The sequence below is a fragment of the Crinia signifera genome, chromosome 4 (genome assembly GCF_055691185.1).
Source record: "Crinia signifera chromosome 4, ASM5569118v1, whole genome shotgun sequence".
Lineage (NCBI taxonomy): Eukaryota > Metazoa > Chordata > Amphibia > Anura > Myobatrachidae > Crinia > Crinia signifera.
In genome coordinates this window covers 173,562,640-173,588,316 of record NC_139220.1, presented here as the reverse complement: position 1 = coordinate 173,588,316, position 25,677 = coordinate 173,562,640, and the positions used below count along the sequence as shown (strand labels likewise).

The 25,677-nt window shown below is 42.7% G+C and overlaps 1 protein-coding gene and 1 long non-coding RNA gene across 6 annotated transcripts in view; one reads left to right on the top strand and one right to left on the bottom strand.

Annotated features, from left to right (window-relative positions):
• LOC146074656 (uncharacterized) overlaps positions 1 to 15,788 on the top strand; it is a 164,592-nt gene extending 148,804 nt beyond the window's left edge. The window contains exons 5-8 of one of the 2 annotated variants that reach the window (XR_014473447.1): positions 6,440 to 6,532; positions 7,255 to 7,497; positions 7,922 to 7,980; positions 14,342 to 15,788. This is a non-coding gene — a long non-coding RNA (uncharacterized LOC146074656). Of the gene's footprint in view, positions 1 to 6,439; positions 7,498 to 7,921; positions 7,981 to 14,341 lie in introns of both variants that reach the window. The other variant, XR_014473446.1, reaches the window with a different exon arrangement.
• Positions 1 to 25,677, bottom strand: part of RELN (reelin) — a 479,555-nt gene that overhangs the window by 372,346 nt on the left and 81,532 nt on the right. For all 4 annotated transcript variants that reach the window (XM_083183017.1, XM_083183019.1, XM_083183018.1 and 1 more), the window contains exon 3: positions 1,471 to 1,606. In XM_083183017.1, coding sequence (XP_083039143.1) covers positions 1,471 to 1,606 — 136 coding nt within the window. The remainder of the gene's footprint in view (positions 1 to 1,470; positions 1,607 to 25,677) is intronic.

Genomic DNA, 25,677 nt, shown 5'->3' with positions numbered 1-25,677 from the left:
CCCTTGAGGCCACAACCCATGTTTGCTGCTGTTGGGGCAGGGGCAGCATTCTGTGAGCTGCTGGCTGTGCTCCTTTCCCTCTGTGTCACTGTATAGATGTTCAGGGCCGGCGCCACCACTAGGCAGCTCTAGGCATTTGCCTAGGGCGCCGGCACCTGGAGGGCAGCAGTTCGCCCCTCACCCCCAGCATGGAGGGTTAGCGAACTGTGGTACCTGTGTAAACAGCTTGCGTCCCCGGCGTCCCTGCAGTGCTGGAGTGTGCAGGGGTGTCCGTGCCGCCGGGGGTACCTGCGGCGCTCTTATTGTGTATAAGCTGGCCGCGGCCGGCGGGGTCCCTACAGTGAATAGAAAATAACTAGCGCTATGAGCGCGGCGGCGCGGGAAGCGCTAGTTATTTTCTATTCACTGCAGGGACCCCGCCGGCCACGGCCAGCTTATACACAATGACAGCGCCGCAGGTACCCCCGGCGGCACGGACACCCCTGCACGCTCCAGCACTGCAGGGACGCCGGGGACGCAAGCTGTTTACACAGGTACCACCCCCACCCCACCCCCGGCACCGGGGCGCCCTCACCCCAACTCACCTGGGGCGCTCCGGTGCCTTGCACCGGCCCTGTAGATGTTGTGCGCATGTGCACAGCGTCTATTCACCGCTGCTTTGCTCAGCAGAGCAGCAAGTAGCAGGGGCCGCACTGCTTCCCCCCCACTGCAGGACACTGCCAGCTGTGAGTGTGACATGGGACAGTCCCCCAAGAAATGGGACTGTCCTGCCAATATTGGGACAGTTGGATGTATGGTTTGTTATATGTATGCATTATTTGTAAAAAAAAATGTATGTACATAAAATAGGAACATTTTGGTGACAGGAGAAAGTAGAACCAACCTTCAACGATCTGTGGTATTTCTAGCAGAGAATTAGGGCTAGATGTATGTATGTATGTATGTATGTATGTATGTATGTATGTATGTATGTATGTATGTATATAGGTGTGTTTTAACATACTACGCATGTGCAAAAACAAAGGACTTACTGTAAAAATAAACACACATCTTGCACTTGTGTCCCCTCTGTGTCAGGAGTGTCCATGTGTTCATAGAGTACAGTAAAGGCACATAGGTGAATGAGCATGCAGCTCAAAGGGTGCCTGGAATGGCACCCTGTAGCTGGTGGTGCTACTGCAGAGCTAGCAGGAGTATTAATAGATTATAGAGAATGCTGCAAGCAGATTATCCTAGAAGGTGCAAACTAAGGCTACATTACCATAATTCACACAATTACTAAAATAACAGGTACCATACAGTATATACAAATATCTATTGCTGTCTGTCCTGGATATACATGTGCATTGCTTGCTTTACCCCAAGTCTTATGTTATTTCCATTCATTGTTCTACTTTGAAATTAATTGCAAAACTATTACATTATTAGCACAAAGCATTAAAAAATAAGTATTTCCATTTATGTACTTACATAAAGTTGACACATCCTGTTCCTGCAGGTGGAGCAATCCATACAAAACTGAGGTTTGTTGTCGGCAGATGGCTTACATGTGAAGCCACAACACTGCACATGAATTGGGTTCCAAACTGGTGGTCAGACATTATACCTAAGGGAATAAAAAGGTAGCCATAGTTAGTGAGGAAGCTGCACATCTTCCACATTCAGTAAGCTTAGTTTATACTGTACATTCAATCAATAGCAGTAATCACTAATAGTAACATGTATCACTTTTCACTTATTGACAGCAGGGCTGGATTAACAATGGGCCTGATGGAGCTACAGATCCAGGCCGACTCTCCAAATAGGCCCATTTTGTATCTGAGTGCCAGGGCTTTCCAACGAGCCCAGCCCCACATCCCTAGCCCCCTGGGAACTAGGATAACATAGGATAACATGGGACCCACTAATTCCGACCTCCACCCTGTTCCAATGGCTAACAGTTCCTAGAATTTGATCATTCAAAAGATAGGCCGGTCGCTGATTGGCTGATCTCTCAGCCAATCAGCGTCCAGCCTATCTTTTGAATTATCAAATTCTGCTGCAATTGTCCGCAGTGTCCGACGCTCACCCAGCGCTTCCCGGACACTGCGGTCTGCAGACTACTAAAACCTCCCAGCTGCCACCGCTGCCCGGACCCTTGCTGCGGCGCTGCCCGGATCCCCACTGTTGCGCTGCTCGCCACCCACCACCCGCCACTGCAGCTCCCAGAGGAGAAATAGCTGCACACTGCTGGGCGGGTTTATAGGGTAACTACAGCCCAGAGTGTCCTTACAGCTGCCCGGACTGCCTGTTTCACTGCTGCTCACCGTGCCTGGATCCCACGCTGCAAAGGTACCAGTTGCCTCCCCCTGTATTCATCCCGGACTTGGGGGGGAAGAGGGGGGGGGGCAGTGAATTTTTTGCCCAGGGGCCCAATGAATTTTTTGCCATGGGGCCCAATATAATGTTAAAACGGCCCTGGTCACGCCTCCCACATTATTAGGTGCTGTTCACAACCCCTATTATTGCTCATAATAGGCCCATGATAATTTTCAGCTCCAGGCCCATTTAGACCTTAATCTGGCACTGATTGACAGCGTTACTTAACATACTGTATCACATTGTAATTTGTGCCGCAACAATGCAGTAGGCAGAACCCCTTCAGTTTATTATTGCACACTCACCCCTCAGTGTCTTATAATAACTCAACCCTGTGCAAACTCATAAGAGGCTTGATGCTCTGGTGAAAAGCCATACAGTATATACCCAATAAAAATAGGCCCTTTAATCACTTGCCTGGCCAGGTCACATCACATCCGACCACACCAGTCAGGACTTACGTGTTAGTCAGAAATGCATAATGTGCAGCTGCTAGAAGCTACATCTCACAGAGGGACATTCTTTTCCCTCCACTTTCTGGTTCCCTCCCCCAGTGCCTTTCATGCAGCAAATCAGTGCTGATAGGGCAGCTCTGGCACCCCCCACCCGTCAGAGTTTAGCAGTCACCAGGGAAATGTAATAGAAGCACCCACTGCAAAACTGAAAATTTGTAATAGTCGTGACATTCTGATCATCAATGGTCTGAAATCTTGACCACTGATGTTTTTACTAATGTTTATTTATAAATATTTCCCCCAGTAATGCCATTTATATAATGCACCCCCATAGTTCCATATACATAGTGCCCACCTGTAGTTCCATATACATAATGCCACCCATAGTGCCATATACATATTCCATATTCCCCCCATAGTGTAATTTATGTAATGCCCCCAGTAGTACCATTTATGCAATGCTACCATAGTGCAATAGACATAATGCTCAGCCATAGTGCAAAATTCAGTGGTCACCCGTAGTACAATATACTGTAAATAGTGGGGGTCTGAGTGCAGCTCTGTTTGGTGTCACCCTACTGAAGGGTGACAACCAATTGCGGGCTGCACACCCCCAAGTGATGCCACTGTTCATATCACTAATAGAGTACCCACATAACCTTGTGTCTACTACACTCTTCTACACTAAACACATACTGTACACACAAGGAATACTCTGCAATTACATGTGTCATTAACGCTACTACCTTACACACTGGAGTGGCTTATATGGAAAAAGGCAGGATTAGCATAGGGGCTTTCCTGTATAAATGGTATTATTGTTAATGAGAATTGCATTTTAGCAAAGGATTCCAATTTACCAATTGTAAAAATATTTAGGGCCAGATTTATTAAGCTCGGTGAAGTGATGAAGTGTGTTTTTTATCACCGGCCAATCAGCTCCTAACTGTGAAGTTACAGGCTTTGGTTTGAAATATGACAGGTAGGAGCTGATTGGCCGGTGATAAAAACCAGACACTTTATGACTTCATCGAGCTTAATAAATCTGCCCCATAGTTTTTATTGGAGCTCTCCACTTTATCACTCTCCAAGGCTTTGTACATCTGCCCCCGAATATGTTGACTTTCTGCCTTAACTACAGTCAGCATGTGATTGGCTACAGAATAGAAGTGGGCAGAGAACCAGTACAATGAAGTGTTTTTAAGAATAGTCAAACATTTTCACATAAATTGCTATGACTCAACTGGCTACAATGACAAAATCCTATGGAGCACATCTGTGCCTTTTTTATTGCAGGATAGTGACACGACACTTTGATTTAGGTGAGTTATTTTTATTTCTGTGCTGGGTAAATGGCTACTTTATGTTTTCCTACAGTTTAGAATTCAGTTTGAACACACAGTGGATTGCTGGTACACTAGGCATGTGTAGCAGCTCCGCACCGTCCATTACAAGCCATGATGTGGTGGCAGCTCTACTGATCATATTATATACCAGTGCTATTGTCATAATTTAAGGAAGGAGGGGGGTTTCCAGGCAACCAGTAGCTCCCCCACCCCTGCGTTTGCCTATGACACACCCCACCCAAATCTCTGTTTGCGATCATTGCTGATCCTGATAATTACTGCTACTACTTTAAATGCTAAGGTTCAGTTGAGTCAAATAAATATACACAATACATATTCTCTACATAAAAGGACACTAAAATCCTAAATCCACTATAAACAGGCTGTGTGAAACATTATTTAGCTTTGCATTTCATTTTATTTACAATGAATCTCATACTGTAATTTACTAAGTATGTTAGATGCTGTTTGCAATGGCATTTATGGAGATGTAGAGTCTAAGACAAAAAGGTTACCACAGACATCAGCATAACAAACAAGGGGGATTATTCAGACCTGATCACTGTTGTGCGAATTTTGTAAGCCAATCAATTATTGACAGTGCATGAGTACGGAGCGTAGCATGCATGAGCGAGGCCAAACAGTAACATAAATTAGCCGTTGGTTGCTTTTAACCGGTCATTTTTTGGCAGTGCCAGAAAAAATGCAGGTGTGTCCAGGCTGGATTTGCAGATGGCCTGTGATCAGTGATCCATTTCTATGCCATTTGCAGACTTGCACAGGGTGGGAATTCACTTTGTCCGGGTGGCGACTATCTGATCACAGTTTTCTGCAAATTCGCAAAGTATCAATAAGGTTTGAAGACTCAGGCCTAATATACTGTATGCAAGACAGCACAAATAGACATTTAAAATTATTTTTTTTTCTTTTTAACCATTTCAGTGGCAAGTGAATTTGTCAAAATAGGTGTAAAATTGCCAAGCAAACCTTTTAATTCAGCATTATGACCTGTAATCAGTGCTTGAAGTGGGCTGGAATACACCGGTATGGCATACCAGAACCTGTATACCCAAAAGGGGGAGTTGTCTCCACTCAGCGGCTCCTGGATCCATTATACTATGCACCCCCCCCACTCACACGGAGCTGTCTCCGCGCACACACCCTCACCCACCTGGTGGCTCACACCCAATCCCCACTCTCACACCCTCACCCGCCCGGCAGCTCCCGGATCAGTTTTACCCTGTGGCTGCAGTCTCGGTGACATGTAGATGCAGCCGCTGGCAGGCAGGGGGAGCAGCTTCTCTCAGGCTGATCTCTTTACAGCCTGAGGGGAGAGATGAGAACATCAGCAGCATTGTAACTCAGACTGTCAATGAGGTGAGTAAGGCAGGGGCGGCCAGCTTCAATTACTGGGGGGAAGGGGTCATTGCAGAGTGTGTGTGTTTGGGGAAGACTGACATGGGGGGGCTCTGCTGGAGAGGATGAATATGTCTGAAACGTCTGCCTATGGGGGGATTACGATTAAAGTGTTTATTCAATTGGCCGTAAAAAAAAATTGAATTTCAATTCACCACCTCTGAACAGTTTAAAAACTTGGGGAAAAATCCCTATTTTGGGATATGGTTCAGATAATTAGGCATTTAGAAGTTTCCATTTATTTATAACTTCCAAATTTTTATTGGAGGACTCTGTAATTTGGCACAAATTTGACAATAATTGCAGATATACATTGGACAATGATTGCATCATGATACATAAATCAATGAGAAAAAAAAAAAAAGATATACAATGACAAAAATCATGAAGGTTGGTTGGTATGGGTAGGGTTGAATTATAGCTTCCCCAAAATTCAAAGAATTTAGCAACTTTGGACTTTTTATTCAGGGTGTTGTCTATTCAGTACACATGAAATAGATGAAATACCTTTTCTTTGAATAGGGAAAAGGGGGGAAGCTCAGAATGAGTCCAGACTTGGAGCATTTTTTCTTTTATTTGCAAAGGAACTTTTAATAACAATTTATGGCCACCATGGAATGGCCTCTGGCTTAGGAGGAGCAGTCCACTCGGTTTTAATTGGTAAATAATTGATCGGGTTATCCATTTGTATATTTTAAGCTAAAAAGGCCTAACATTTGGACATGACATAACCAAAGTCAGTGAAACAACTTTGCAATGTCTGCAAAACACCTAGGACAAGCATGACTGTTGGACAAACCCATTCTAAAACTACTGTGTTGGCTAATATATGATGGATATTTTTTTTTTTTATTCTCTTTTTAGGATTATTTTTAACTGGCAATAAAGACATGCAATTTTGGGGTGGAAAAAGAGCAAAATTCTGGAAATTGTGATACAAGGTACAGTATGGGACAGGTAAGTTGGAGTGCTTTATGTATGGGATGGCTTTTTACGCTTGCAGGTCGGAGCAATCATTTGTTTCAGACTTTTTTCAAAGTGTTGCAAAATGACTTAAATATATACTTATAACCATTTTTATGAACCTCCAATATAATTTTTACTTGTTTTTTTTTTGTAATTTTTGTTCTTTTTTTTTTTTAACAAAAAGTATATATTAGCCATTTGACACAATTTGAGTACCAAAATTTGTTTTATTATAACCAATAATAAACTTCTATATTGTTATCCAATGTTAGTTTAGCTTTTTGTGGGGGGTACTGGCAGTTTTACCTATTTTTCACTTTTCATTGCCAGAAACTGTTTTCGTGGTTATAGTGTTTTTGAGAAATTGCAATTGAATAGGTGAATTGCAGGAGTGCGCATACTCGCAAAAAGCCAATTTTCAACGTAAAAGACTGCTGGAAGTGAAGAATATGGCCCAGGGTTCCAGAGGCACAGGGATGTGTGGATACTCAGTGAAACCCCATATTGCCCTGCAAATCTAACACTCAGGCCTTGATTTTGTGCTCTTCTTTCAATGATAAATTATCCCTGAATTATACTGTTGTTCCTGGTACAACACATAAAACATATTCCCTATTTCATAGCTCTAGGCTATGTGTCTTACTAACAAGAAGGTTGATAACGAGTTACTATTTTTCTTATGTGAATCATACCTCCCAAATTTTTCATTTTAGATCCGGTACATAAGGAGTTCCTGGCTGAAAAATGGACTGAGCCTCATTGTGGCGATTATCATTTACATCCCTCTGGGTGTGAACTACTGCCTCCTGACTTTCCCTACATTCTGTATAGATCATCCCCTAAAAACATTTCCCCCATATGGCACATTGCCGCCTGTGGGTAAGACAAAGGGCCAGTCCCAGAAAAACATGACCGCCTTGCTGAAAGCAGAACAGTTGCGAGGAATGCGTAAAGTGGTATGTGTGCAGATCACAAGTGAACTCTGGAGAGCTGCAGAAGTTGTCTTTACAGCATCAAGCTGAATAATGGCTTCTGCAGCACTTCCTGCATGATCATTAGAAAGCAGTGATGCAATTTCCTGCTTTTCACATAAAATTAACACAACATACATTTTCATAAGCACATGTGCAAGCACAGGATACCATGGTAAGACAAAGAAACTACTGCACGTGTATTTTTCAATGGAATGACCAATTGTTCTGTACAAGGATAAATTATAGTAGCCATCTCAGTCCTTTCTCATTCAGCTGCACGGTTGTACACAAGGGAAGGTATTTGCATAAACTTGCAGACGGGTGACCGCTAATAGATGCTGCTGCATGCGCTTTGTGTGCAATTGAAAATCAAGTTCCTTATGTGCATTTTAATTCTCATTTTCAGTGACATTCAGAAGCCAATTCAGTTAGGAGAGAGTTGCGTCCTGCAAACCATTTTTCATGGTAAGTTGTCACAGAGAATTGCATTAGCAATACACTTCCATTACAATTTCCCAGCAAATTTATGTGTGTTTGTGCACAACCGTCTGAGCAGATAAAAAGGTATGTAATATCTTTATTATAAGGTTAAATGTCATGACATAGTACAGAACCATGGGAATAATTGGAAGAATCTAAACAGTATAATTTGGCCAATAAATGCTTGACAGTTTTCATGTAAAGCATAATAAAAAGTTTAATAATATGGGACATGTATTGGGGTTTTTGTATTGATAGGAGGAGGGTTTAGACCTTGCAGATGGTAACTAAAACAGTTTTTCCTCAACTTTTTAAAATTTGTATAAAAACACTAAAAAATCAATTTATAGTATTGCTATGCTTGATAGACTGCTATCTTAATTGCCAATTTTAAGGAATGCAATATAATTCCTCAGTCGTTCATGTATTTCTTCCAGGTCACTTATAGTAGAAAAGCTGTGTGACCTCACTTTGCGTTGCGTGGCTCTGCATTTCTAATAAAATCTTGCATTTCATGGGTGCACGCACTGCCAGGATGTATGCAAAAACAATCTGGGATTACTACAGAGCAAAGAAGCAAGGTTTAAATAAATTATTCAAAGAACTGATAAGAAATTCTCAAAATACTGTTTCATTATCGTCTACATTGAATTCTGTATTAAAAATACAATTTTAATTTATGTTTTTAGATTCATGTTGCAGATAATTCAAAAGATAAGTAGTCTAATGCAGCAGAATGAGTACTATGCTAGTTAGAGTAATGGTGCCCATACAATTGTGAGATCTCAGGTACAAAAATGTGATTTTGATCAATTGCAGCAACAAATCGCATGGATCGCATGTGTCACCCAAAGCGAAGCAAAGGCATGTTAGTCAAATCTCGCATCTCAAGATATTGGCATGTATTCAATGCTTTTTGCGAGTCAGGCTCACTGTTCGCTCGTGCAGGTCACCGTGACCTCGCTGAAGCACTCACCACTTTTAATCATCTCCTCCTTTCTGTCTGTCTCCTTATTCAACGCTTCTGCAGCTCACCATCCCTTTTTGCGAACTCTGCATAATTATGCGAGGGGAAAAGGGTGAGCTGTAGCAGGAGAGATCAGGTTTCTCCTGCTCTCCACGTGAGGTGTGCAGACTTGACTTGTGTTTGAGCAGGGTGTTCGGGGAATCTGTGGATCTTGGCTTCTGAACAGGTTTAAGAACAGGTGTTTTGTGCAGTGTTTTTATTACAACACATGGCTGTGTGACAATTTTAATTGGGTTTGTGGCTGCAGACTGGTGCTGTGTATTTTGTCCTCATTTATTCTTATTATTGTGTTGTGCTTTGGCCGTGGTTTCAGTGCCCTGGGTTTTTATTTTATTTATTTTGTAATTGTTAGCGTTTTTAAATGCCTTTTTGGGGGCTTTGGTTTAGTTTTTTTTTTTAATACACCCCTAAATTGTGGTTTTATGTTAGGGGGGGTCTCCCTGAGCTTCCCTGCCTTGGTTTAACTAGGAGCATTACTGATTACCGATTACTAGGAGCATTACTGATAACTAGGAGCATTACTGATTTCTTATTGGATACCATTAAAATAACTTATTAAATTCCAAATAAATTAATATAGAAGTACAGCATTATGGCACTTGCAATAAATACATTAGAGTACATTTTTTTTAATTTATAAGCCTTAAAAAACAAAAAAATAACAACTTTAACAAAGATAGTCCTACAGTTCACCTAAAAAAGATGCCGAGGGAAAAATGGAGAACTGCTGTAAAAAAAGAAACCAGCAGGTCTCGCAATTTGTGCATTGAATACACTTTTGGAGAGAGACACTAAAATCCCCATTGAACAGAAATGGTGAGAAGTGCAGGGTGAACTGAGTTAGCTTCGCAAAATATTTTTGGAGAAGCAACAGAGCTGAATACAGGGAAGCACAAAATAGGAGAGAAAAGTTCACCACTCTCCAAAAAACATGCACACTCACCGTTATTTACGGCGACATAGGAGCATTGAATACATGCCATTATGAACTGCAAATAATATTTGTGGCATTACATGCGGTTTATCGCAATGCAATGTGCGATCTGCCAGTTTTTATACCCCCAAATAGCAGATCCGTCATTCTATCAACCGATTTCAGGTCGCAAGGGGCATGCAATTTATTGCATGATTGTATGCACATTAAATGCAAAAAAGCACTTGAGATGTGAAGCACATGAGGGCAAGTACAGGGTACATAAACATAGCTGCACCAGCAGATGACACTGAAATAACGGTACTCTTTACCTAGAACGGCGCCCGTCGCGGGCATCGCGGGTACATTTATGCCTGCCCGCGACGCGACCGACGCGATGCCCGCGATTTTCCCATTGAAAACCATGTTAAACCTGAAAAATCGCGTCGGTCGCGTCGCGGCCGGCCATAAATGTACCCGCGATGCCCGCGACGCGATGCTCCCGATTTCCCATAGGAAGCAATGTTAAAAGCCGCGATGGACCCGATTTTAGTGTTAAATGCCTCAATCCACCCGATTTGGCCATAGAAATCAATGTTAAATGGGCCACAGAGCCCATTAACCCTTAAATGTCCCCCAAAATTTTTTACGCCACCACACCATCCACGCCAACCCGAAGCGTGGCGAGCGCAGCGAGCCCGCGAGGGGCGGCGGTACGCGTCCTACGACCTTTTCATGCCCTACTATCCACGTCGGCGTGGAGTTGAGAATAGAATAGTGTGGCGAGCGCAGCGAGCCACCGAGCCCGAAGCGTGGCGAGCGCAGCGAGCCCCGCGAGGGGACGCGGATACCTTCACAGGTAAGCGCGTCCCCTCGCGGGCTTCACAGGTGTCCGTGGCCACGCGGACACCTGTGAAGCCCGCGAGGGGACGCGTATAACTGTGAAGGTATCCGCGTCCCCTCGCGGGGCTCGCTGCGCTCGCCACGCTTCGGGCTCGGTGGCTCGCTGCGCTCGCCACACTATTCTATTCTCAACTCCACGCCGACATGGATAGTAGGGCATGAAAAGGTCGTAGGACGCGTACCGCCGCCCCTCGCGGGCTCGCTGCGCTCGCCACGCTTCGGGTTGACGTGGATCGTGGGGTGGCGTACAAAAATTGGGGGGACATTTAAGGGTTAATTGGGGCTATTTGGGCTCTGTAGCCCATTTAACATTGATTCCTATGGGAAAATCGCGGGCATTGAGGCATTTAACGCTAAAATCGCGGTCAATCAGGCTTTTTAACATTGTTCTCTATGGGAAAATCGCGGTAATCGCGGGTACCCCATTTTGATGTACCCGCGATTTACCCGCGATGCCCGCGATTACCGCGATTTTACCCGCGATGCCCGCGATTTCAATCGTGGGCGCCGTTCTAGGTAAAGAGTACCGAAATAACTATCAAGGTCTCAGAAACCACAGGATTTCGTGGCATCAAAGATGGTTTTAGAGGGAGAAGATAAAATACATGAGGAAAGAGAGCCTTGCTCGTGAGAGCTTACATTCTAAACGGGAGGGGCAAACAGACTGGGGTAACACAGATGAAGTAGACAGTAAGCAGGGGGTTAGGGTGAGATTTGGCTGGGTTTGGTGAAGAAGTGGGTCTTGAGAGCCTGTTTGATGTGCTTGTTTCATAATATTTAATATTATGATATTCTGTTTTCACATTAGTATTCGTCTTTTCTTATTCAGAAAAAAACTATGTTTCAGCAATCATCATTATAAATGGCTATATACCTTTGTATTTTAATGAAAATAATTTGGATGCTTCTTTGTAAGACCTGATTTCAAAACATCATAATCCTTTATGTAGTCCTATTTCTTATGGAGGAGAATATTTCAAAGAGTTTTAAAAAATGCTACTTTAAAGTAAGTTTTCTAATAGCTTTGACTAAGATCAAAACTAAAATAAAATAATTGCTCCTATTTGTTTGGGTGAAAGAAAGACCTTTCTTATGTAATACCAATTCACTACTCATAAGAACATTATTGGGCACGTGTAATGTATCTTACATTTTTATATTTTGGTTATATGTGTTGCTTCTACTATTTCAGGTACATGTGTTAAAACTCTGCACATACATATATTGTACAAATTTAGTCCAAAAACAGAACAAGAATTGAAAGTTAGTTTTTTAAGACTTCATTAGAAAAATAAATTGGCCCAGCACACCACAATGGACTAGCAAAAGAAACATCTATATTATATAACAACAGTAATGCAGGCAGAAATCTCACTTACATACATTTGCAAATATATGGCAAGCCACCAGCCAAGGCATCTATATCTGCTCTGGATGTCATAAAAAAACTTCATCAAAATAGATACATATGAGCAGCAGTGGCTGCCCCTGTGCTGCAGTGCCGACCATGTAGTAGAGGCGGGGGGGGGGGGGGGGGGGGCGGCGGGGGGTTCGGGGGGGTTTGCTAAGCACAAATAAATATATATGTTATGATGTATGTATTATATGTACTGAAACGATCTCCTAGGGATCGACACATTAATTGGAAATTTAATAGGATGAGAGATTCAGAAATTGAGAGATTTGGTAAGACATTTCCAGTTTTTTTAAAGCAGCAATGATTTACACTGCCAAACCAGTTTGGTTTGGCAGTGTAAATCATTGCCGCTTTAAAAAAACTGGAAATGTCTTACCAAATCTCTCATTTTCTGAATCTCTCATCCTATTAAATTTCACCCCATGTGTCCAGGAACCCACATAAGCAATCACCCTCTTAACCTTTTGAGTGCCAATGTTGCTGTCAGAGATGTGTAAAATATTTGCTAAAAATGGTAGGGTCCTAGTTGAAAACAAATATGAATCACTTTAATTACTGCCGGCAAATGGTCTGAAGTCAATTAATTGGTTTAGTTAAATTTTGCGCCATAAATGAAATAAAAAAATAATAATAATAAATAAAAATAAAAAACAGATAAATGACAGAATTTAAGATTGAGGGCCTGTGTTTCAAGTGTCCAAATCTAGCAGTTTTACTGTTTTGCATAGACATTACTAGAAAATACAACATCCATCACTCCAATAAAATCACATGCCTTTTCACATACCCACATTTACTGATTTTGCTCATACTTCAGCCCCTGGTCTTTACAAACATTTACATTTAGAATTATACATTGGTTTGTGATACCAATGACTCACCACTCAGTCTTGGTTTACAACCATCTTACTTTGTTTAGAATTAACAATCAATTGGAACTTCTAATGAATGGTCATGGTCTTCCCTAGCAGGGAGATGTCTGAAAAGCATTCCAGTGTATATACACTATGCTTAGACAGCAGCACCAGACATACTGTAGTACTTGGGCTAAGCTGTGCAATGACTGATGTATTGAAACTTCATGTCAGACATGGAAGAGAGGATGATTGATGATACAAAACGTGTTAAGAGTCATTCACTGAAAAACATTCTAGATTTTCAACTATTGAAAATATATAAAGGAAGCCCAGATGTTAGTCAACAAAGAAAACCATAAATGCCACACGTTCATTTCACACCATTCACGTTGAATACTTTCTTTTTAAGAGGAGTCTTGATGAGAGCACAATAAAGTGAACAGAATTAGTGATCTTGTCCCTAGTCTGTCATGATGTAGATGTCTGCACTGAAGCTAAGGGGTAAATGCAGTAAATGAAAAGAGGTTATGTTGCCTATACAGTGTTGGACTGGGGTATAAGGGGCCCACCAGGGAATGTATTTATAGGGACCCTTATTTAGGAGTGTGGCCAGTTGAGATATATATACAGTATATGATAATGAAGCTAGTACATCCATGATAATTTATCATATTAATACCAGCATTGCACTGTAAAAAATACTCCATATTCCCATAAGGAGGTGGGCCTCCCAGGGAGTGGGTGGCTTGCTGTGCAATTCGATCCCAATGCGGACTGATGGCATCGGGACCGAATAGCAAGCCTAATCGACCGTGTTTACACAACAAAAGAATCAGAAAGTGAGAGATTTTGGGAGAGTTTTCACATTTTTTTAAAGCGACAATCTATAACATGGCAATATCAACCTGTTTTTTCAGTGTAAATGATTGCTGCTTTGAAAAAATGGGAACACTCCCAAAATCTCTCACTTTCTGATTTTACACCCTATTACATTTGGGCCTAGATTTTAAATTTTTTTTGCAAATTCCTGTGAAGTAATTCAGTGTGTAATGGGTAAGCGTATTCTCTGTATACAGATTTGCTTTGCGTTACCCATTTCAATGTTTTTTCAGAGATTCCTATTATAGCAAATACCACCACATCCTAATAAGATCTCACAAGTAAACCATATAGTAAATATATGTAAGAAGTTAGAGATGTGCACTAAAAACGTTAAGATATTTTTTCAGATGCCAGAACAAGATGAAAGAGCAGAAAGGTACAGCACTCCGGAAACATCTATACAAAAATAGCTTGATCCGGTGCCCTTGTTCAGACCATATAAACTCAAGAAGATTAAGATGTTTATGCGACCAAACTGATTCTAGCATACCATATAGAACCCTACATAACCTGTATGTGTCACATCCACCATGGCGTTTACACAAAGACCCCTGTGTCATGCTTAGCCCCGGACCCTCTGGGTACATTAAAACCATGGCGCTCACCTCTGCTCATGTCTCTGGCTTCACAGGGGTACATATGGTCGCGTTGTCACCGCGTGGTGACACCGGTGTGTTGTGCTCCAGTGTCATGCAGGATATGTGTAGCATGCCGCCATGTGTGTTTGTGCCTGGTTAGCGTTTGTGCAAAGGCCGGTGCATGCGCAGCTGCGTATTATCAGGGCCGGCTAGAATCTGTCGCCCTCTCTGGCGGGCGCCATCTTCCTATTTTTCCCAGCCACTCCTGCACAGCTCCGCCTCACTCCCTGATTGCCTGACCAATCCCGGCACAGCTCACCTGGTAAGTACTGACTGCTCAGGCTAGTCCGGCAGTCAGTACAATGATGTCCACCCTGCAGCATCATTGCTCCCATCTGGCTCTGTAGTACTTGCTACACTCCTGAGCTTACTCGCTCCAACCTGGCTCTGTAGTCCTCACTACAACCCAAGCTTCTCCCGGAAGAGATCCTGCTGGCCGTTCATTGCTTCACGTACCATCGGACTCTGCTTACCGCCAATGTGGACCATGCAAGGTCAGGCTCTCTAAGGGGTCTCACCTTGCTACACTCCTGATGGTTACTTCCACGGTTACCTCTGGCAGCAGCCACGGTCTCACACATCATTCTTCATTTATCAATATTCTTCAAACAACCATCCAATCCTCCAATCATCCAATCCTCCATTCTTCAAGCAACCATCCAATTCTCCAATCATTCAATCCTCCAATCCTCCATTCTTCAAGCAACCATCCAATTCCCCAATCATTCAATCCTCCAATCATCCAATCTCTCAATCTTCAACAATCATCCAATCTCTCAATCTTCAACCAATCATCCAATCTCTCAATCTTCAACCAATCGTCCAATCTCTCAATCTTCAACCAATCATCCAATCTCTCAATCTTCAACCAATCTTCCAATATCTCAATCTTCAATCATTTATCCAATCTTCCAATTTGCAATACAATCTTCATTCGTTCTCCAACCCATCCAATCTTCAATTCCTTCTACAATCTAAAGACTTTTATTCAAGTTCCACTCTTCAAGTATATTGCAATAATTTTCAAGGACCAAGCTTCATCATGTATTACAATAACTTACTGGACAATTGACTTTATATTTGCATGCCTGTCATATCCCAGTTATACCATCATTATCACTGTTTGCAATATCTTTATTAAATTCATTATATTTTATCTTCATTGTTTCCTCTACTCTGTCGTGGACACATCCTCAAACGTTAAAGCACTCAGCTTACGATATTCTACAGCTGGTGCTTTTACGTGCGTGACAGTATGGAAGTGCGCAGAATTCCAGCAACAATATAAGACTCTAAACACAGCCATAAGTATGTAGTTCAACAAAATAAATTGACCATATAAATACAATGCACGTTTAACAAGAATTGGAAAAATGAAAATCCTGGAGACAAGGACAGAAAAAAAGTTGCTGTGTGTGTGTGTGTGCCCTATCTTTACCACTTGTGGGGTCCAAACTATTGACAACAATAACTTTACTGAGAGTGGTCAGTTCAGCATTGCGTATCCAACACATTTTGGTGTGTACAGTTGCAATTAATGTGCTCCTAATGTGTCCCGCCCCTTGTGCCTGGCAGCTGGGCATGCTGGGAGGACGGTGGCTGACGTCACACGCCATTAGGGTGGGCCTTTGTTAATCTATTCGGGTTAGTTAAGCAGCCTGGCACCGGTTATAGCGTTCCTGGGCTCAGCCTGTGCTTAACATGTTCCTGGTTCCTGCCAGCATCCTTGCCAGCGTTACAGGCTGTCTGCTGCAGAGTCACCCTGCCTGTGTCTGCTTTGCCGTCATTCAGATAAGTCAGGGGGCACCCCTCTGCAGGCTTTTTCTATCTTTATTATTGTCATCTTCTGCATTGTTGTCGTTACCAGCACAGCAGGGTTGGCCAGATCCCATGGTTAGTGGTGGTCTGCACCTGTGCTGGTTACAGGGTTTTGTTGTGTACTTCTATTCCCACCTGCGCATTGTTGCATTTCTAGTGTTGGGTTAGTAGTATCTACCAGGTATCATCTGTGTATTGTTGCACCCGTGGGTCCCTATCCTAGGGTTGGTTGTCTGAGTGTGGCCACATTTCACTCCTCTCTGCGGTGCACCAAGACTCCTGTAAGCAAACTTGTCCCCCTCAAAGACCTGGTGCCACCGGTCTAGGACCAGACCTAATTTGGCCCCACAAACGTGGCTGTTATAGGCAAAGCCTTAGATTGTAGGAGGCTAACAGGACCTTTTGGTGTAATGCAATTGGGCCCCCGCACTCAGGCATCCTTACACTGGGACAATTTGGTAAATGGATTCATGATTCTCAAGTGAAAGGCAGGGCGATAATCTGCAGCTGCAGCTCCAACTTCACTGTATACAGACCGTCCTCAGCATAAGTGTCCCAAAGCCAGCATGAAATTGCAGCCCTAAATAAACAATGACTTAGCTGCAGATTCTCTATGAGAATTCTATGCTGTCACATACGTTAGACAGGTATATGAGAGGTGTCAGCAGAGTAATCTTAGTTTATATGTTTCTTATAAATTAATAGTACCTATTCAGACACAAACTTAATTTTTACAAAAGTGTTTAGCTGTTCTGCTTATACAGGTATCTGTGCTGTAGACAGCGCAGCAATTTAAACATACAGTATGATTATATATACGGGTGCCAGTCCTTTTAAATCAGTGATACCGGCTCAGAATTAATTTCTGAATACCGGAGCCACTGTCTTATTATCTTCATAAAATGATGTCTTATGTTCACTGCACACAAATGTATTGCAATTATATATGCGTTATTTATATGACTTACACTTGATTTATTCCATTTTATCCTGTGTTTATATTTGTTAGTTCCAGCATGTCCGTGGCCATGCAACATCACTGTGAGAGATCCGTTTGGCTGGTGATGGCGGGTCCCGGTGGTGCTGACGGGGGTGGGGGGGCTATTTGGACAGGGGGCTGGTAAGTGTTATGTATTTAATACCACTGTATTCCTTGGCACATTGTCCTGATGACCACCATTTTATGAGCACTAAAACATGTTTCACAAGTCTTCTGAGTGCTGCCTCTATTTACTCCTAAATGCAGTAATGGACACCTTTACATAGGAAGGCACCAGAGCCAGCAGTGCCTATATACAACAGAGTCCCGTGGAAATTCTCTGATAGTGTCCTCCCACTATACACTATCATCCTTCCTGTGCTTTCCTGTTCTTAGCAGTGTGATTTGTATCTGGTTTCCCTCTGTCTTCAGTCCAGTGTTTAGCACTACTTCATTTTAGCAGCACTGCTCCCCTACATCAGTGTGCTCTCTCTACTTCAGACTGTAATTTCCAATATGTTCTTCCTGGTTTCTGACAAGGAGTTTTCGACCCGATAAAGACATAACTTGCACCAGCCTAAAAAGGCTGGTCATACTTCAACATCCATGCATCATGAGTCACCCGTCTGCTGACATCATAGGTGCCGATTCTGTGGGTGCTCAAGGGCCCGAGCACCCACGGAAATTGATGAGCACCCACGGGCCCGAGTCCCGCTGCTGGGCCGCCATATTAACTTGCTAATTTGCGGCTGCAGCACCCACATCGCCAGACCCACCACCTGGGAAACAGTATGCCGGGAAGAGTGTATTCTGTTCGCGGAGTACCTGCACTGTGGGGGCATTTATGTACCTGCACTGTGGGGGCATTTATGTACCTGCACTGTGGGGGCATTTATGTATGTGGAACTCTGTTGCCGTAATTTGAATATTAGAGACAACTGTGCTCCATAATATAAATTGGTATTATTTTGTGGCCACACCCCTTCCCCATGAAGCCACTCCTCTATATATTTTTGGGTTGAGCACCCACCTGCAAAAACATAAATCGGCACCTATGGCTGACATAACTGTGTTAAACTATGAATGAAGCTGACTAGCCTCATTATCTGGTGATCTTCTACCTCTCCAATTCTCAAACTGTGGGTTCTGGCCCCAAAGTGGTCCATGACTCCATGTTGCTGACCATCAGGCTGATGACTTCTATAACCTCTCAGTCAGTGATTGAAGGAGTCTGGGCAGCATGAAGTGCGGGCGCCTGGGTGCGGCGCCCGCAGTGTCCGTGAACTGAAGTGCTGAGAGCGGACACTGCAGACGGACAGCAGTGGCAAAGTTTGAAAATTCAAAAGATAGACCGCTGATTGGCTGAGAGTGCGCTCTCTCAGCCAATCAGCGGCCTTGGCCACCACTGTCCGTCCACAGTGTCCGCTCTCAGCGCTTCAGTTCCCGGACACTGCGGTGCTGTCGCTTCACGCTGCCCAGGTATTGGCAGAGTGCCCGGAGGGGGGGGGGTTGTAACAATAGCACCCAGAGACCCCCGGCGCCCACACTTAGCCAGCGCCTTCCCGCCGTCGCAGGGTCTGCGGTGCTATAGTTATGCCACTGCTGATAAATCTGTTGAATTGTCTGTTACTTCAAAGTCCTCACAGCATTTTCTCTCTCTGCAATGCTGCTGTGTATGTGCAGTCTGATGACCACACATGTTTGACAACCATTCTGTGGTAACTTGCTGGCATTCTGTAATCATTTTTATTGTCTGATGGGGTCCCAGAACAAAATAGTTTGAGAACCCCTGGTCTAGATTTCTGGTTAAAAACACATACAACAGTGTAATAATGTTAGTACTTTATATGAATATATATTTTCATGCATTAAGTCTATTAACGACAGTAATAATCTCCACTCTCATCTTTAATTGCAGCAAATAGCTATAAAGGTCATTGTAAGTAACAAACATAAATAAGTAAATAACAACACTAGGGTATTTTGCATAGCCATGCTCCGAGGCTAATGTTACTAAACTGTAATTAAGTACTTTCCCACTAAGTATTTACATTACGAAGATCAGAGGAAAAGAGTAATTACAGTCGGCTACATTCTATTTGAAGAGCAAAAAATAAATGTAACCAAGTGTCTGATGTAACATAAGCAGAGAGAGTTAGATTTGGGTGGGGGGTGTACTTCAAACTGATATCTATATTATAGTGTAAAAATAAAGTAGCCAGCATTTACCTTTTTAAGACACTTGGAAAATTTGATATTCCTGTTTATTCATGAGTTAGATGACACATTTTATAGTGCGCTGGTAAACCCATCTACTTCAAAAACAAAGATGATTCATATTAACAATTAATTTTGTTGTGCCATAAATAGAACAGAGAGATTCAGTCAAGTGTTGAATGTAACCTTACTTCTCCCAGTGGAATGTTAGGATTTAAAAAAAAACAAAAAACTGATGCCAACAATTGTTTGGAAAATTTTAGTTTTGGGGTTAAATGTAATAGAGTGCGATTATTTAGTATACTAATAAATCGCACCAAGTCACATATGTCACATAGCTAATCTACCTGACCACAAAGTTAATTTGGGTCAACTGCAAAGGTGACCCGAATTTAACCTTTGAGTGCCACCATTGCTGTGAGAGATGTGCAAAAAATCCACTAAAAATGTCAGGGTCGAAGTCAAGTAATATGAATTGTTTTAGTTATTGCCTGCAAATGATCTGAACTCACTTAATTGAAGATTTGTTAAACATTGCGCCAAAAAAAGATCAGTCGCTGTGGATATTTTGCACATCTCTCACAGCAACATTGGCACTCAAAGGGTTAACATTGCAGTCAGGGAGATTAGCCAGTTCCCATTACGGGCTCCTATGGTGAGAATCGGCCATAGACTCACATGTTAAGAAGTTCATTACAAATCTATGGAGCCAGCTCCACACTATCTTCCGTGGAACTGCACTGGAGCTCAGCCCTGTTTGGGTGATGGGAAGTCCATTCGACTGATGTCAATGGGATTTCCCTCAGTATCGGGGAGGAGCCGGATGCCTATTGGAGAAGAGGACATGATCTTCACTGGAGGAGTTCAGTGTTTTATTTTTTTACAGGTACCCCTTGGATTATTCTACTGGACAAGGGGACTGACCTGCAGGGCACCCTTGATAGGTGAGTATATGTATGTGTGTATGAATGTATGTTAATAAACTTTTACTTTTCAGTGTTTTAATTTTTCCATTGATCCTGCTGTAGAACTACAAGTGCCAATAAGTCCTTTAATGCCCTGCATGCTCAGACTGGTGGTTATCAAAGTCCCTGCATACAAGTCTCCAAAATCTCTTTAAATCTTTTAGTTAAAAGACTACAATTTATGATGTTTGGCGACTTGTCAATTCCATGGAAATGGACCATATCTGCTTTTCAGACACACATAATACCCTTTCTAAAATAGACTATATTCTCCTCTCCCTGGTTATATTCCCAAAGCTCGTGAGATCATATATTGAACCTGGTTTAGTCTGGTTGAGCTACAACTTGCTAACGAATCAAGCCCATATAGGCTTTGGAGGTTTCCAACTCACCTCTCCTGATCACTACAATTGAGACTAATGTGGGGTATAAACCAGAACGGCCACGATCATCCACGACCGATAGACGACCATGGAACGATTTCCCTTGGATTGCCCGGGAGCTCCTGGGCAGTCCCCAGCAATCGATTTGCAAAAAGTTTGGTTTTTAACAAAATAATCTTGATTGCTAGGGGGAAATATTATTTATTTTGCTTTCAACCTGCAGAAATAGCATGCTGCTACCTATTTAGACCTTCAACAAAAGCTAACTGAGGTCTACCAACCCTATAAACCAATCCAATTCTAACAGCACATATCAAGCTGCCAAACTACATTTCGGGCATCTTCTTCAGACTCTGGATGATAGTTATCTGTTTATAGAAACCGAGGCCCTTCCATTCTATTTTATTTCAGAAGTAATAAAATTACACCATAAACCCTTCTCTTCCAGGCTCCTATAGACCGATGTCCCTCCTCAACGTGGAGCACAAATTGCTTACAAAAATCTTATCTGAATTTTTGAAGGTTATTCTGCCTTTTTTCACAGAACAGACAAGTTTTAAATGGAAAAGGTCTGTGGTCAATATAACAAATATCAGCTACAGTAATGCACATCTGATTTCCACTTATGCACCCTCTTTCTGAGCAATATAGTCTCCCTAGATGCAGATAAAGCTTTTGATCTGCTAACGCATTACATCCTTCCCAAACAGGTGTGGTGCTATACATACACTTCACAAGATGCTGGACTGCCCCAGATTATCCCTGCTCTGTGAGTAGATGCTGACATCTCTGCTTATCACCACCGACTTACCCTCTGCTATGCAGAGCTGAGGTGTGTCCTCACCTCAAATCACCCCCACCACAGTTCTCTGCGGCCCACGAATGGGACATGAGGACAGTCCCAGAAAAATGGGACAGTTGGGCGTTATACTAGTAGCACCCGGAAGACACATTTGCCTCTTGTCAGAGCTCCATCCAAAAATAAAATGTACTCAAAAATCTGCAATTTAACTCATCATCATCATCATCATCATATAATTAACTATTTGGATCTGCAGTTCATAAAATGCAAACAATCCTTTATATTTTTTCAAATGACTGGAAATGTACAGGCTTCTCAACAGTAGTGTACAAATCTAGGATTTGCAACCTGTGTAGTCATGTTAGATCTTCAAAAATACTAACGAAACCTAAAGAAAATGTAATTTCATTGTTTCAACCTTAAGGCCTGTGAACACTATGAAGATCTACATGTCGGAGACAGCAACACCAAAATCTATTTTCTAATAAAAATTTGGTCAGACTCCACATCAATTAATAACGCCTGCCAGCCATGACTATTCACACATCATTTAAATTATTCTTAATTAGTGATAATTTTCTGGCAAGAAAATATATACCTCTTTATGACTTCCGCTGAACTCACTGATTATTTAAGCTAAGCTAATTAAAAGTGCAGGGTTAGTACATGTTGTGAGCAAAATCTGTTTGTGAAACCCTTTAAAAAAAAATATGATGGTTGTTGACTTGAAACAAAAACACTAGTTCAAAGGGTGGAATATAAATAAGCAAAAATGGGGTCTATTACAATTTCCCTATAGTGCTAATGAGAAGGCTGACGGTCGTTTCTTACTTGTTTACCATCTGCTGGTTTCTGGCATGCAATTTTGGTAAAGCCAAGGGACTTGCAGCTTATTCTATGAGTCCCAAATCAAAAAGAAGTTGCAAACAAATAAAAGAAAATTATCCTACACGTAATAATTGACAGAAAACAAGCATTCCTGATTGTTCACCATATAAGCATAGACAGGGTAAGTACATTTATATGCAATCTGATTATTTTGTTAAATTATATGACATGTCGGGCCTGATTCCGAGGTGTATGCTATTTTTTACTACTGCACATGTGTCTATGGCTCAGAGCAACCTTACATACTGTATGCGTGCACCTTCCACATCTTTCGAGGCCAGCGCATGCGCAGTACCAAAGAAGCTAATGGGCATGCGCCGGTCCCGCGATGGGGGTCGGGAGCGGCAACGGGGACCAACAGCCACTGGCAGCAGTGATAAGAGCCAGAAGGCAACAGTGGCGGTGACCAGCAGTGGAGGGGGGCGGCATCGCGGCAGACCCCTTCCTCCACAGTGGTAAGAGGCGCCACTGGTTTCTATTGATTACCCCAACCCCTCATTCCACTTGTTTACTAAAGAAACTTCCATCAACAGACCTGTAAGAAGCTGTGGTGCAAAGTGAGGTGCACAAGTGGTATTACTGTATAACGACAAGGACTACAGCATGCACATGTTGTGTGCTTCATATTCTGCTGCTTGTGTACCCTGGCTGCTTATTTGAAATTGAACAGTGCATAGAAGAGCTTTATTTAAGCATTGCAAGCACTTCGACTGGTTAAAAATACCATCCAACCACCAGAGTGCTTCCGGTGTTTTATTTCTGGAAAGGCCAAAACTAGCTACCGTGAAAGTGCCAACTGGCAATAACTGATACTGAATCAGGCTGGAACCTAAGGATACATGTTGATAAATGGTGATAATAATTTTTTCAACATTATTACCAAAGAGGTAGTTTTACCAATTTCAAGGTCGGCTCAGCAGAGGATGCAAAGCAAGGAGGCGCAGTCCGAGAGAGGCGTTCTCACTGCTCTGCATCCGCTCTGTATGCTGCTGTCAGCTTCTGCTGCTGCACCTGTCACACTGTCTGACAGGCAGCAGCAGCATGATCTCCTGTGCAGAGCCCTCCACACCTCCATCCTCCGTGATGCAGACAGACAACAGCGCTGCCCCCTCCCCTCCCATCAGTGGGGCACCAGTGCTCTTTGCAGTCTCTGTACATTGCTTCTTGATAGAAACAGTAAACCAGTCAGCTGCTGCTGTACGAAGGAGACAAAGATGAGCAGCCTGCTGCACTGCCAGCCACATAGAGGAATTTCCGGTAATTTCTGCTAAAGATAAATGGGTTTGGTGGGTAGAGAGAAAAAGTACCTGAGCAATGTGTGCTTGGGGGGGGGGTTAGACAGTTTACCTAAGCAATGTGTCGCGGGGGGGGGGGGGGGGGGCATTTATCTGTACAATGTGTGCTTGGGGAAAAAGGTATACCTGGGCAATGTATTCTAGGAGGGGGGGAATGATTGGTGTATCAATGTGTAATTGGGAGGATTGGTGTATTAATTTGTGCTGGGGTGGGGAAGAGGAATGTTGGGAGGATTGGTGTGTTAATGTGTGCTGAGGTGGGGCAGAGGAATGGCGTATTTATGTGTGCTGGGGTGGGGTGAAGGAATGGCATATTAATGTGTGCTGGGTGGGGGGAGGAATGGCATATAAATGGCACTACTATGCGGTGTAATGTGAATTTTGTGTGAGTTATTTTGTTTCTGTGCAGGGGAAATAGCAGCTGCATTATTTTTACACTGCAATTTAGATTTCAGTTTCAACACATCCCACCCAAATGTAACTCTCTGCACATGTTACATCTGTTACCTGCAGGGCACATGGTTTTGCCCATTTTCCAAACAAATTTGTACTGCAATCAGATCTGAATAAGGGCCTATGTGACGGTGCATATTTATAGATTGCAGGGGGGCACCGAACACCCTAGCACCGGCCCTGACCAATTCTATACAATACATTAAAAAGATGTTTGTCAAGAAATCAGAGATTTCTCTACCAGCATCTTAAGCTTCTGGAAATAACAAAACATCATCAACTATGGCAGTTAAAAGTTATGGGTCACTTACAAAGCTACAAAAAGTGTGTCGCCAACACACAGCTTCACCAATCTTTGCATACGAGCCATTGGTCCAGAATGAGACCTCATGTATGCACAATATGCCTGTTGGGAACAGTTTACTATCACATATGCAACTAAGCTGAGAAAATTTACCCTTCAACGACTTTTTAATACATCTCAGCACATCCTGTGTCACTGTGCTAAGTGCTGAGAAAGTGGCAGATTAATAACCAACCACCCCAGAAATACTAGGGTTCCCGGCCCCCGACAACATTGATTTCTGGTTGCTATCCCACAGCACCACTCCTATAGCAAAATACAAACAATCCCTACTTAAACACCTTAACAATGCAGCGAGAGCAATAGTGCCAGTTCATTGGAGGTCTGCAGACCCTCCGGGGATTTGGGAATGGTTTCAGAGGATAGAATTCTATAGGTCCATGGAAGACATATATTATTCAGCACTGGAAAAGTATTCCGACTATCAAGCCACCTGGTTAGCCTGGATTAATTTTAAATCCTCAGACACATATAGAAGCTATATACCCCGGGACCCAGCAGCGCCCTAACAAAGTGCGTTACTCGGCCGCACAATCCAAAGTAGCTGAAAACCCCAGACATAACTAACATATTTGCATACTCGTAAGATTATATCCCTTCCTGCTTCCCCCCCCCCCCCTAACCTTTCCTTTCTCTCATACCCCCCCTTGTCACTTATGTCCCAACGTTCCTGATGATACAACACAAGGAGCTTCCCACTATCCAGCACAATTTCTCCGTATTAGTTAGAAGAATTCAGAGAAGGTGTTTTTCAGTTTCACTACCAATTTTATTGTTTGTTAGAGATGCATTACATCACTCTTATGCTCTGTTATACTGTTTGAATGTAAGATGCCACTCCTTGCTATCTGTATGTATCAAGATGTCAAAATGATGTGTAC